Source organism: Tachysurus fulvidraco, chromosome 13 (genome assembly GCF_022655615.1).
Source record: "Tachysurus fulvidraco isolate hzauxx_2018 chromosome 13, HZAU_PFXX_2.0, whole genome shotgun sequence".
NCBI lineage: Eukaryota > Metazoa > Chordata > Actinopteri > Siluriformes > Bagridae > Tachysurus > Tachysurus fulvidraco.
In genome coordinates, this window is record NC_062530.1 from 24,548,470 (window position 1) to 24,562,339 (window position 13,870).

General features: G+C 39.7%; 1 protein-coding gene across 1 annotated transcript in view; it reads left to right on the top strand.

Moving 5' to 3' along the window:
* The window catches only part of LOC113652441 (rho guanine nucleotide exchange factor 26), a 41,766-nt gene that overhangs the window by 13,536 nt on the left and 14,360 nt on the right, over positions 1-13,870 (top strand). Inside the window, exons 7-11 of the mRNA XM_027161497.2 lie at positions 7,838-7,990; positions 8,250-8,379; positions 10,092-10,166; positions 10,309-10,398; positions 13,638-13,792. Coding sequence (XP_027017298.1) covers positions 7,838-7,990; positions 8,250-8,379; positions 10,092-10,166; positions 10,309-10,398; positions 13,638-13,792 — 603 coding nt within the window. The remainder of the gene's footprint in view (positions 1-7,837; positions 7,991-8,249; positions 8,380-10,091; positions 10,167-10,308; positions 10,399-13,637; positions 13,793-13,870) is intronic.

Below are 13,870 nucleotides of genomic sequence, written 5' to 3' on the forward strand. Positions count from 1 at the left end.
GAGCAACGCTGCCAGCTGAAGTTTTGGCTAATTTGGTGAGCGACTGTAACGATGTACGCCACGGATATCCCTGGTATATCATCAGGAACAAACATACAGGCTGTCACTAGGCTCACATCAGTGATTTAGCTGAAATGGGACGTGTCCTGACACGAGAGATGCTAGGACTTGAATAGAGATTACAATGTTATTGATGAGATATAAACAAATAACTTTTGCCTGCATGCCGCAGGTACACAGTAAGAAAACATTAGATCAGGATTTTTAGTTTCTAATCGAAGAAATTCTAATTCTTCTAATTCTAATTTCTAATTATTATTAAATCATATTTTATATATATAATGAGATCAGATATATGGGCTGTTCTCAGGTCAGTAATTAGAGGAGATATAAGTTCAGAGATCATACTGTTTTGGGGGCGTGTCTGTTCTCTCTGTGACCTCAGATTGAGATAAGCGATGTTTACCCTTTAGCTTGTGTTTATTCACTGCATTTTTACAAATAACACAAACCAACATCCATCCAATCAGGACAAGGAGGCGGAGTCTCTCACCTTTCATTCATTTCCAAAAGCTTGTTTGAGGTATGAGGACGTGGCTCAGAGCTAGCTTCAGCTTCAGCTAGCTTCAGCTACGGTTTTATTCATTCATTTCCTGCATCACATGACATGGGATTGATCACTGTTTATGTTTCTAATATCTGGGTGCTGTAGCTTTTTTCCACAATTCACTTGGAAGATGTTTTTATACAGTATCCTAAAATTTCAATTCGGTTCAATTGAGTTTATTTGTATCTTTTAACAATACACACTGTCTCAAAGCAGTTTTACATAAGTATAGAAACATGGTCTTCTTCTTCTTTCGGCTTTTCCCTTCACGGGTCGCCACAGCCAATCATCTCTCTCCACCTATCTCTATCTTCTGCACTCTCCTCCCTCCTCTACTTCTTCGACCAACAGTAGCCCAATTTCCACTGGCGCCCTGTAGGTCAACGGCGCCGATGGCGGTCGTTGTTAACCCGGGCCTCGAGAGATGACATGAGGAAGAAACCTTGAGAGGAACCAGACTCAGAAGTGAACCTCATCCTCATTTAGTGACACTGGACAGGAAATAATGTCAATGTATATAATGTCATATATACAACAGTTTATAGTCCAGTAGAATTAAGCAACCAAGAGCGTAAGCACCAAGACCTAACAGGTCAGAGTCACTACTGAGTTCATTACAGACTTAACACTAATTCCTTCATGCTGAAGTCCTCAAACCTGGAGATATAACTAGAAGAGACTGATTAGAGTTTGAGTTTGTTTTCATGATATTGCTTGGGATGGCACCAAAAAGTGGTAGTTAAAGTTGTAGACATGACTTTCAGCTCTAACCATACGACAAGTGCATAGACACACTGATGAAGTTCTGAGGAGAAGGACAGGATTAAGATTGTGTTTGAGACCCGGGAACTCTCTCTCTCTCTCTCTCTCTCTCTCTCTCTCTCTCTCTCTCTCTCTCCGAACACCATCTGCTTTTTATATGACGATATTTACAGTAATCTTTCAGATGTGTTTGAGTAATGATACATGAGACACATTTTCAGGGCATTTAGATCTAACTGAAAATCAGGACACTGAAAAGAAATGAGCGGGAGGATCAGTGGAGCTGTCACAATTCCTGTGAAGAAAAAAAAATCAGCGACGGCTTTCAGTAAGAACACCCACAAAACTGGTTTTAGAGTGTTCTCATTTTCCTGTCTTTTGCTGGCAACATTCGAGTTGTGTAAATTTCCATTATGATTAATCCCCTGTTTTTGTCCTATTATTCTTCCCATGAATTACTAAGGACATATTACACATGTTCCGGATCATTGCATCAGTTTCCAGTTTACTTGCCTTTGAGACCCCAAAAAAAGGGCCTTCTGTTTATCTTTGTCTTAATTTTTTTTATTATTATTACAACAATATATTCAAGCTAAATATGGTATTTATGCCTAACAGCTATAGCGATCTAACTACACACACACACAGTGCTCGTTTCATTTAAATATAAACCTCTGTGTTTTAATCATTGTAATTAACATGCAGTGTTCAACAGCATATGTGATTTATTTTGCACTTCCTGCACTCAACCTTTGCAGCTTTGCTTGCCTAATGTAAGAGGGACAGAGATACCAGGCGCTGATGTTGGACAAGAACACATTTTCAGAACACTCGACTTACAAATGTCTTTTAAAACGAAAGTTCAGTGCGTGTGTACGTCATTTGGTACGCAGGATTTGTTGTGCTGTTCTTTTACGTTACCTATAATGCCCTTTTCCATTCTCATGGTATTATGTCTGGATTTTGCTCTTGATTTATCTGTAGCTTAAAAAGAAAGGTGCAGCAGTGCTTTGGTCATTTACATTGTCCAGATGCTTATCTTTTACCTGCATTGCATTCTGGGAGTTTGAGTCCACCGATTGTCTCTACAGTGTCTAAGAGTTGCGGTCTTACTGTCGTGTTCTGGGCTACACTTAAGGATTTATGGAGATCCTTCACTAACTTGTTTTTTTCTTCATCTGCTCTATTCATGCTGTTTCAAACCCTGTTCCCCCATATGTTCCCCGTTCATTTCAGTAATCATAGGGAATATTGCTCACTTGGGACACCGTTTCCCCGGAAATAAATTCATAACATAAACACAAGAAACACAATTCTGAGCAGATTGAAACAGCACACACACACACACACACACACACACACACACACACACACGGACATGTACTGTATAAGAGTGTGGAATGTCATCTGTGAGCCCTGAGAGAGAGAGAGAGAGAGAGAGAGAGAGAGATATCTTGGACAAGAAAATGGGGTCAGACTTATTTAGGTCAAGTTTTACTGCATTTCTTTTTTTCTAAAGCAAATAAAAGTATTTCTGCCAGCCAGCATTACAGCAGTAAAGTATACTGTAGTGGACAACATTTACACACACAAACACACACACACACACACACACACACACACACACACAAAATATCCGTCTCAAAAATCTTTATTATGCCACACTTCATGTTCAATTTCATTAATATATCTACAGGAAATTGTACCTACATTTATTAGCTAATTTGGCTTGTAGCCTTTTTTTTTTTTTTTTTTTTTTAGGTGGTGTTTTTTTGTGCTATTAATAAAACAGTACATACAACCGATCTGATGCAACTCCTCCTTAATAAGCAGTACTTCCAGTTTTTTTCACACATGGTAAAAATTCCTTTAACTCCTTTATGTGACGATCATACCACCCTATGACGATCAGCATGACTTACTGCGTATTCATCATTATTGTAGCACATTAGTTTATGTAAAAGAATTTTTGAGATGTAAGATATCTTCTTCCAGGGAGTCCCGGTGTATGAATACTTAATGAAGATTAGATTTGGGGCGGAGTCAGCAGCTATACTGTATGTTTTTCTGTACGTTTGATTCGTACAGAAGGTTTGAAAACCTGTACGAATCAAACGTACAGAAAAACATACAGTATAGCTGCTGACTCTGCCCCAAATCTAATTCTATACATCATGATGTATAGAATATTCTTAGCACTTGTCAGTTAAACAGCGTCATCTGTCGTGGTTTGAGTTTCAGCAGGCAAAAGGAAATTGTTCTAGGATTCTTCCTAGCTTCTCTGTAGCATCGTTGGGCGACTTTGGTGGAAAAGTGGGCGGAGCTCTGTTTTCATATGTGATGGTGAGCTTCTGTGGATGCAGTTGAAGGGGCTCTTTATTATTACAGTATGACTAGAAAGATTATGAAATCTGAGAGTAATGTGGGTTACTGGATATATAGCCTTCACCACTGATATACTAAGTTAAGAAATCTTGTCTCATTGAGGAAAAGCGTCATAAATATCATGCTGTTTTAAACGAAGATGAATCGATGAATCGCTTGTAGTGTTTTTCTGGAGAGTTGGAGAGATTTCAGTGTGAACTGCCTCGAGAGCAGCCTGACAGCAGCGTTTAAATCACTTATGAGCCTTACGAGAAAGCCGCCACGGGGAACGCAGATTATGAGTATGAGAGAATAATTTCTCTGTGATTTACTGCCTTTAAATGAATACGCTTGGAGTGTTGAATGAAAGGTCACAATTTATCTAGCATGCATCATGGGTTAAAAAAAACAAAACGCAAAATTGATTGTGTAATCGTGATGGGTTTATTGGGGAAAGTTTTAACAATGTAAAAAAGAAGGAAAAAGATCTAAAGCTTTAGTTTATTAAAAAATAAATAAATAAGAATGTCTGAAATTCTGTAAGTTAAACAAATCTCTTTCTTTTGTTCCACATTTTCATTCACTTCATTTTCATTCTTTTCATGCTATTTTATATTTGAATTCTACTCAAATATTTGTTTATTTATTTATTTATATTTGAATTATATTCCGGATGAATTATTTGTACCATTGTTATTCCCAGTTCTCCATGCAGCACACAAAAGTGTGTGTGTGTGTGTGTGTGTGTGTGTGTGTGTGTGTGTGTGTGTGTGTGTGTGTGTGTGTGTGTGTGTGTGTGTGTGTGTGTGTGTGTTGGACGTCCGCACAGCTCTTATTGTTTTTCTTCACCTACAGTATAAGCATGGAGTTAAACTCTGGAGCGTGACTGTAACACTCTTTAACACTGATATCATGGCTGAGTGATTCATATATCATGATGTAATTTCTGTCAACGTGTTTTCGAGCTGGGAAGGTAAACCCACGTCACTGTCATGCAGAAATTGGTGATATCACAGTATAATATTAGATCGTTATAACTGTAGTTTAATCTTATCTGTCATAAACTCAAAGCTTAAAAGGAAAGTATAAAGAGATCGCTTGTGCTTGAGTTCAGGTAGCTAGTACAGTTAGCTTGCTTAGCTGATCTGCTAAAGAAGCTAGCATGAAGCCTAGCATGTAATTCAGATCAAATCTAATATACATATAAATAAACAGAATTAGAGTGTTTAAATGATATCGTGGGCTGTACATGAAACATTTTAGCTTTATTTTTCATTAGAAGTCTCTTCAAGTCCTTAACAGACAAACTATAAACAAGGCTAAATATGTACATGTAATTGATTTGATTATTGAATTGATGCTCTTGATTTTTTTTTCCAAATCATACAATTTACAAGTTATAGTGAACTGTGACCGGCAGAAAGTACTGTAGAATTATTTCTAGACTGTATTCAAACAAACTGACAATGAAAAGCAAATAAGGTCAACATTTACCTCAGAACTGTAGAGAAAATGAATCAGAAAGCATCATGTAGCGCTAATATAGCATGCTAAATAGACTAACCCACATACTGTAGCACAAGGACAGCTAGCCTTGGTGCGGATGCTAATTATATGTTGTTGTGTTGACAAATACTCTATCAGCTAAATAATGTTTAAAGTTAACGATTTGTGCCTTTAAGACATAAATTAAAAACGAGGTACGAAAACAAAAACAAGATTTAACTATCACTTAACTAACATTTCACTCAGATCTCTTGGTTCATTAATAAAAGTTACTGCTAACCAAACTTCCAGGCATTCGGCCATGTTGAGAAACGTTTTAATCGAAAAGTCTGGAACTTATCAGGAAAGACAGGTGTTTGAGATATGACACTTGTGGAATTGAGAAGTTGTAAATTCTACGAGGCAGAAGGTTCATATGGAATCTTCTGGAATCTCGTAAACTTGACAAACACAAGCCTTTTGGTGTGTAGTAGCAGCTGTGCAGGGACTTCTGTCACGATTATGCATACTGATGTGACTTGTGAACAAATGGCTGAGTTTTATGATGTATACACACACACATACACACACACACACACACACACACACACACACACACACACACCTATATGATATATGAAAAGACACAAAATATATGTCATTCTTCATGGCTATGAGCTATTTTTAGAACAAAGAGCAAAGAGTGAGTTGTTGAAGTGTGTGTGTGTGTGTGTGTGTGTGTGTGTGTGTGTGTGTGTGTGTGTGTGTGTGTGTGTGTGTGTGTGTGTGTGTGTGTGAGAGAGAGAGAGAGAGAGAGAGAGAGTGAGTGAATGTGTGTGAATGTGTTTAAACCATTCAACACTGGTCTAGCAGCCTGACAGCTCATGGATTTATATTCAGCATGCAAAACACACACACACCTATATGAAAAGACACAATATATATGTCATTCTTCATGGCTATGAGCTATTTTTAGAACAAAAAGTAAAGAGTAGGTTCTTAAAGTGTTTGTGTGTGTGTGTGTGTGTGTGTGTGTGTGTGTGTGTGTGTGTGTGTGTGTGTGTGTGTGTGTGTGTGTGTGTGTGTGTGTGTGTGTGTGAGAGAGAGAGTGAGTGAATGTGTGTGAATGTGTTTAAACCATTCAACACCGGTCTAGCAGCCTAACAGCTCATGGATTCATATTCATCGTGCAAAACACACACACACACACACACACACACACACACACACACACACACACACACACACACACACTAACATATGTATACTTACACATATAATCATACCTTCATGTGTCATAAATAGAATACAGATTTCAGAATACACAGTAAGATGGGTTTAAAATCGTGTGTCATTGTGAGTGCATGTGTGTGTTTTGCATGATGAATATGAATCCATCACCACCAACTCGTCACCGACACACACAAACACATACAGTATCTGCATGCTCAGCATTGTTAATCATTTATCAGTCTGTTATTCTAAACACACACACACACACACACACACACACACACACTGTTCACTTTCTGAGCATGCTGAGTGAGCAATGATATACGTGCCAGTGGTGAAATGTTCATCATTTACTCAACACAACACTGACTCTAAGGCCAATAAAGTAAAACACTAACCAGCGTCTCTCCCACAGGATTAGCCATTCTAGATTAGTACTGATAAATAAACCATCAGTAGAAATATATATGATTAAATCTGACTGGTGTTGATTTCGATTCTATAACAGAACCCACTGAAAGTGCTTGTTCTAATGGGTATTTGTTTCTATAGCAACTATTTGAATAACTTGAATGTGATTGTGATTTCCGTTATTAGAACACACACACACACACACACACACACACACACACACACACACACACACACACACACACACACACACACACACACACACACGGTCCTACAGTAAACGTGTGTCATTTAGTTAAACCACAGAAGGTTTGAACACTTTTCAGGAAGGCTATGATGTCAGGACCCCAGCTGTGACATCCCGTATTTCATCCCAACTGACATCATGAACAGAAATAGATTTCATGTTCACTTGCCGGAGTTCTGAAGTGTCTGTGTGTGTGTGTGTGTGTGTGTGTGTGTGTGTGTGTGTGTGTGTGTGTGTGTGTGTGTGTGTGTGTGTGTGAAGCTGATAGGAGGAAGTGTAGAACCCGAGGCCACACAGGATTCCCCCACAGATGCGTCCGCTCTATTTCGGAAAAGACGTGTGGAATTACTCGGTCATAAACTAGCACATCTGTGTGTCTATTCAGGAGAGAGACGTGTGTGTGTGTGTGTGTGTGTGTGTGTGTGTGTGTGTGTGTGTGTGTGTGTGTGTGTATGAGAGAGTGTTTGTTCCATGTTGGGTCATTTCAGGACATTTGGGACTTCCTGTTCTGTGATGTGTCCATGGAGAGAGAGGTGTGAGGACAACTTCCTGTCTTTTGTGTGCGTGTGGTTGTGCATGTGTGTGTGTGTGTGCGTGTGTGTGTGTACACACTTATGCAAGTCTATTCTAACAGTAACTAAAGCAGGGATTGCCCTCATCTGAGTCAGGAAAGTGGAATGCTAGGCATGTTGCATTTTCCTCTTAAACTCTTCTCTCCTCCGTTGCAGGTTTTTTAAGGAACTGGAGGACAGACACCAGAAGAACATTGTGATCGATGATATCAGCGATATTGTGATCAGGCATGCTCAGGCAAACTTCGAACCATACGTGACATACTGCTCGAATGAAGTGTACCAGCAGAGAACATTCCAGAGACTAGCGTGAGTCTGGACACACACACACACACACACATATATACATCCTGTATTTGCATCACATCCCTGGTGATCGTATAGCTCCGCCCCTTTGTCCATGCAAAGAAACCAGAGATTTCAAGAAATATACCATAGACAATGCTTCATTTTTAAGCTCTTTAAATCCATGATCCATTTTATAATTGTACGCAACGTCTCTCACACAATTTGAGACACAGTTCTGACGTCTCATCTGAAGCTCCAGAGTTCTCTCTACTCTCTACAGAAACAAGAGCCCGACCTTTAAGGAGGTTCTGTCCCGGATTGAAGCTCAGCCTGATTGCCGAAACCTTCCCATGATCTCGTTCCTGATTCTGCCCATGCAGAGAGTCACCAGGCTTCCTTTGCTCATGGATGTGAGTGTTTTTATCCTTTCATTCTCCTTAAAGATATTACATGAGCGATCACACTACGCTCCACGTGGACTGTGATGCCACCAGGTCATTAGCAGTCAGCTGAACACTCAGAGATAAATATTAGATATTAATGAGAAGCTTTATCTGTATTTTAATAGAAAATTCTTACATAGTAAAACTTTAATTCGTCGTCACACTGGGACCTTTTTTTAAATATTGTTTTGCCTTTTGAATGCTTTGTCACACACATGCAGTACACAAGGCCTTGTGTTGTGGAGGATGTCAGTGATTTGGAGAAGTCACTCACGCTACATAGCAGATTAATAACCTGCTCCCTCCTTCTGCTTGTTGTTCTTTCTCTCCTCTTTATTGCTTATACACTCACACACACACACACACACACACTCACACACACACACACACACACACACACACACACACAATTATACACACACACACAATTACACAGACACATACACTCACAATTATAAACACATACGCACAAAATTATACACACACACACACACACACAATAATACACACAATTACACGGGCATACACAATTATAAACAAATACACACAAAATTATACACAGACAAAATAATAAACACACAACATTATACACACACACAATAATACATACACACAATTACACAGACACACACTCACAATTATAAACACATACACACAAAATTATACACACACACAATAATACACACACATACTTACACACACAATTACACACACATACTCACACGCACAAATAATCACACACATACATACACAATTATAAACACATACACACAAAATTATACACACACACATACTCACACACACACAATTACACACACACATAAACTCACACTTACACACAATCTCACACACATACATACACACACACACACACACACACATTTTCTTCTCAGAAAACGAGAGAGATTGTGTTGTGATCATTTCAATCACAGTATATAGTGCACTTTGTGCAGCTCATTCACTCATTTTACCCTTTCGTTCTTTTATTTTCTATTTTCATTCTTATCTGTTCTTCCTCACCTTTTACTCTTGTAGAAGAAGGATGTGTGGTTGTGTTACATTAGAGACTGTCTGGATTCTGCTCAGAATACTCAGCCTGTGGCGTCATATCACTTCTCTCTCTCTCTCTCTCTCTCTCTCTCTCTCTCTCTCTCTCTCTCTCTCTCTCTCTCTCTCTCTCTGTCTCTCTTTCTCTCTCTCTGCCTGTTCTCTCCTTTACTCCTTATGTGTCCCCTGAGCTGAAGCATGATCAAACTGTCTCACTGTAACACTGTAAGAGCCTGAGAAAGTTTAGGTTAGGTTTTTGCTCTCTCTGGAGCTGGGAATTTAAATGACCCAAGAGAGAGCGAGAGAGAGAGAGAGAGAGAGAGAGAGAGAGAGAGAGAGAGATATAGAGAGAGAGAGAGTGAGAGAGAGAGAGAGAGAGAGAGAGAGAGAGAAAAGAAGCCAAAGAAAGATGTGAGAGAAAAAGTGTGAGAGCAAGAGAGTGACAAAAAGAGAGAGAGAGAGAGAGAGAGAGAGTGTGTGTGTGTGTGTGTGTGTGTGTGTGTGTGTGTGTGTGTGTGTGTGTGTGTGTGTGTGTGTGTGTGTGTTCTGGAAGTTTCGTGCAACACATTATCATATCATTGTGTACAAATGGAGGCACATGAGAGAGACTAAAACATTTTGTTTCCTCACAGACGATTTGTCAGAAGACACCTAAAGACTCTCCTCAGTATGAAGCGTGTAAGAAAGCTCTTCAGTCCGTCAGCAAGGTGAGACGCTACAGCTGCTATGACCTCACTTCCTGTATACAGCAAAATGTGTTATAAAAGCAGTGTTGAACTGTGTGTATGTGTGTGTGTGTGTGTGTGTGTGTGTGTGTGTGTGTGTGTGTGTGTGTGTGTGTGTGTGCAGCTCGTACGGAAGTGTAATGAAGGCGCTCGTACGATGGAATGGACAGAGATGATGTACACCATCAACTCTCAGCTGGAGTTTAAGATTAAGGTAAATCCAGAGTCTACTGTTCCAGACAGGAAGTGTGACAGGGATGTGGTGTATGATTATTAGATAGATAGATAGATAGATAGATAGATAGATAGATAGATAGATAGATAGATAGATAGATAGATAGATAGATAGATAGATAGATAGATAGATAGATAGATAGATAGATAGATAGATAGATCAGAGACATGCGATAGTCAAACTGGACTTTAATTTGTCTTTATATTGTTCTTAATCTCAGACACAAAAAAATGTGTAACTGAAAGAAATGAAAATAAACAAACAAATACATAAATAAACAAATACATAAAAAAACAAATACATAAATAAACAAATACATAAACAAACAAATACATAAATAAACAAATACATAAACAAACAAATACATAAACAAACAAACAAATAAATAAATAAAAGGGAAAATAGATTTTAAAAAATGTGTAGACTTTGTGTAAAATAGTTCATATATTCGGATTGTTCTACTGTTTAAATATGACACTATGATTTTAATTGACTGGTTTTAAGGATTTATTTATTACTTTATTTTGATTAATTATTTCTTTATTTAAGTGATTAATTAAATTAGTTTAAAATGAATTATTATTTATACTTATTTAGGGTGGCACGGTGGCTTAGTGGTTAGCACTTACGCCTCACACCTCCGGGGTTGGGGGTTCGATTCCCGCCTCCGCCTCGTGTGTGTAGAGTTTGCATGTTCTCCCCGTGCCTCGGGGGTTTCCTCCGGGTACTCCGGTTTCCTCCCCCGGTCCAAAGACATGCAGGTAGGTTGATTGACATCTCTGGAAAATTGTCCGTAGTGTGTGAGTGTGTGAGTGAATGAGAGTGTGTGTGTGCCCTGCGATGGGTTGGCACTCCGTCCAGTGTGTATCCTGCCTCGATGCCCGATGACGCCTGAGATAGGCACAGGCTCCCCGTGACCCGAGGTAGTTGGGATAAGCGGTAGAAAATGAATGAATGAATAATACTTATTTATTTATTACTTTATTTATTGATATTTTTTGTTGATTTACCTGCTGTCAGTAGTGAATTAATGAAATATTTGAGCTTTAAACAAAAATCTTTATTTATTTTTTTTTATTTCTGTAAATAAGAAAATAAGAATTTATTAGTAGTAGTATTTTAAACCTCAGATTCTCACATGAATCGTTCTTTTTTTCGGAGATGAACATTATTATCTTTTCAACACGTTTGTGACGAATAGACGTTTCAGCAACATGAGACACTTCACCTGGGGAAATAAACCACTCGCTTCATTCTAAAGTAAAGTCGAGACTTCATCAAGTCTAAAGAGCCACACATGAGCTGATGTGGTCCTGAAACATCAGACCGTGAGGGTGTAGAGCTCAGATCTCAGACCTGCAGAGGGGAATAACAGCATGGACGGAGATGAATGATGAATCAGGGAGATGAAACATGGTGGAGAAGAAGGAAACGCACTTACTCCTGTGATCTAGCGCTAAAACGACTCAGCTAACAGACACAAGAAGTTCCCACGTCTCTCCTGGCCTGGAGTGAGGATTACAACGCTCTCTCTCTCTCTCTCTCTCTCTCTCTCTCATTGTGTAACACAAATCCTCTTGAAAAACAAAGTGTTTGCTCTTAAAGTCAAGAGCGCAGAAGACGAGTGCGAGTGTGGGACTGACGTTCCAACTTTCCATGTGCTGCTTTTGGCAGGGATTTTACTAAAACTGTAGACTGACGTCGTCTTTCCTTTTTTCTGTTGATATTCCGCAAGGTTCTCTCGTCTTCCCACGGTCACTCAGACTGAAACTGAACACGTAACACTTAACATCTATGTGCTATACTCTAGCTAAGTAGAATTGCGAGTCTTGGACATGGTTTATGTTCAACACCCAGCTTTCTTAGTTGCCTAGCAACAGTGCTAAACAAATACACAGTGATGAACCGAAAGGAAAATTCATTCAGATAAAAAATAAATCACTAAAGGGGAAAAGATGCAGTGTGTGAAATATGAAATATGAGTGATTTCTCATCTATAAACACACACAAACACACACATATACACACACAAACACACACATATACACACACACACACACACACACACACACACACACAGTCACACAGACTGCTTTCACTTACAGAAGGTCATGTGTTCACTGTAAATACTTTCCCACAGCTTTATCCTTACACATGCATTTGCTTATCTTTGAGCAGATGTGTGTGTGTGTGTGTGTGTGTGTGTGTGTGTGTGTGTGTGTGTGTGTGTGTGTGTGTGTGTGTGTGTGTGTGTGTGTGTGTGTGTGTGTGTGTGTGTGTGTGGACCAAAACAGACATATACACCTACAGTTGCACTACGTATTCCCACCCACATACTATCACAGGGCTAGCACCACTGAATGTGTGTGTGTGTGTGTGTGTGTGTGTGTGTGTGTGTGTGTGTGTGTGTGTGTGTGTTAACAACAATGTGGGAAAATTCTCTTGGCACAGGTGTCAGGAGCAGATGTCTTGACTATTCAGAAAGCCACGCCCAGTTCAGCTGTTCTATCATCTGCCCTCATACAGTATACAAGACCTGCACAGCCACCTACACCCACCTACACACATACACATACACCCACCTACACCCACCTACACACATACATATACACCACCTACACCCACCTACACACATACACATACACCCACCTACACACATACACATACACCCACCTACACCCACCTACACACATACATATACACCACCTACACCCACCTACACACATACATATACACCACCTACACACATACATATACACCACCTACACCCACCTACACACATACATATACACCACCTACACCCACCTACACACATACACATACACCCACCTACACACATACATATACACCACCTACACACACACACATACATCTCCTGGTATGTTCTCTGAACCCCAGACAAACCCACAGTGATATTGAGAACATGTTAATCTCTGTACAGACAGTAACCTGAGCTCAGACTGGAACCCGGGACCCTGCAGCTGAAAGACTTTAGTTTAGTTCGGATTCTAACCTCTGCACTCATCTAATGGATCGGGTTTAGCTAAAGGCTGCAGACATCATCTACTTTTCTCTGCTGATGCTGAAACGACACAAATAACAGATCACTAGCTGGCAGTAAAATGTAGTTTTAGAGAGAATCCAGTACAAATCATTCTCTCTCTCTCTCTCTCTCTCTCTCTCTCTCTCTCTCTCTCTCTCTCTCTTCTGTCTCTAAGCCGTTCCCACTGGTGTCATCGTCTCGCTGGATGGTGAAGCGTGGCGAGCTCACGGCCTACGTGGAAGAGAGCGGGATCTTCTCCAAGAAGACGGCACGGCATCAGGTCTACTTCTTCCTCTTCAATGACGTCCTCATCGTCACCCGCAAGAAGAGGTTTGTGTATGTGTGTGTGTGTGTGTGTGTGTGTGTGTGTGTGTGTGTGTGTGTGTGTGTGTGTGTGTGTGTGAGTTT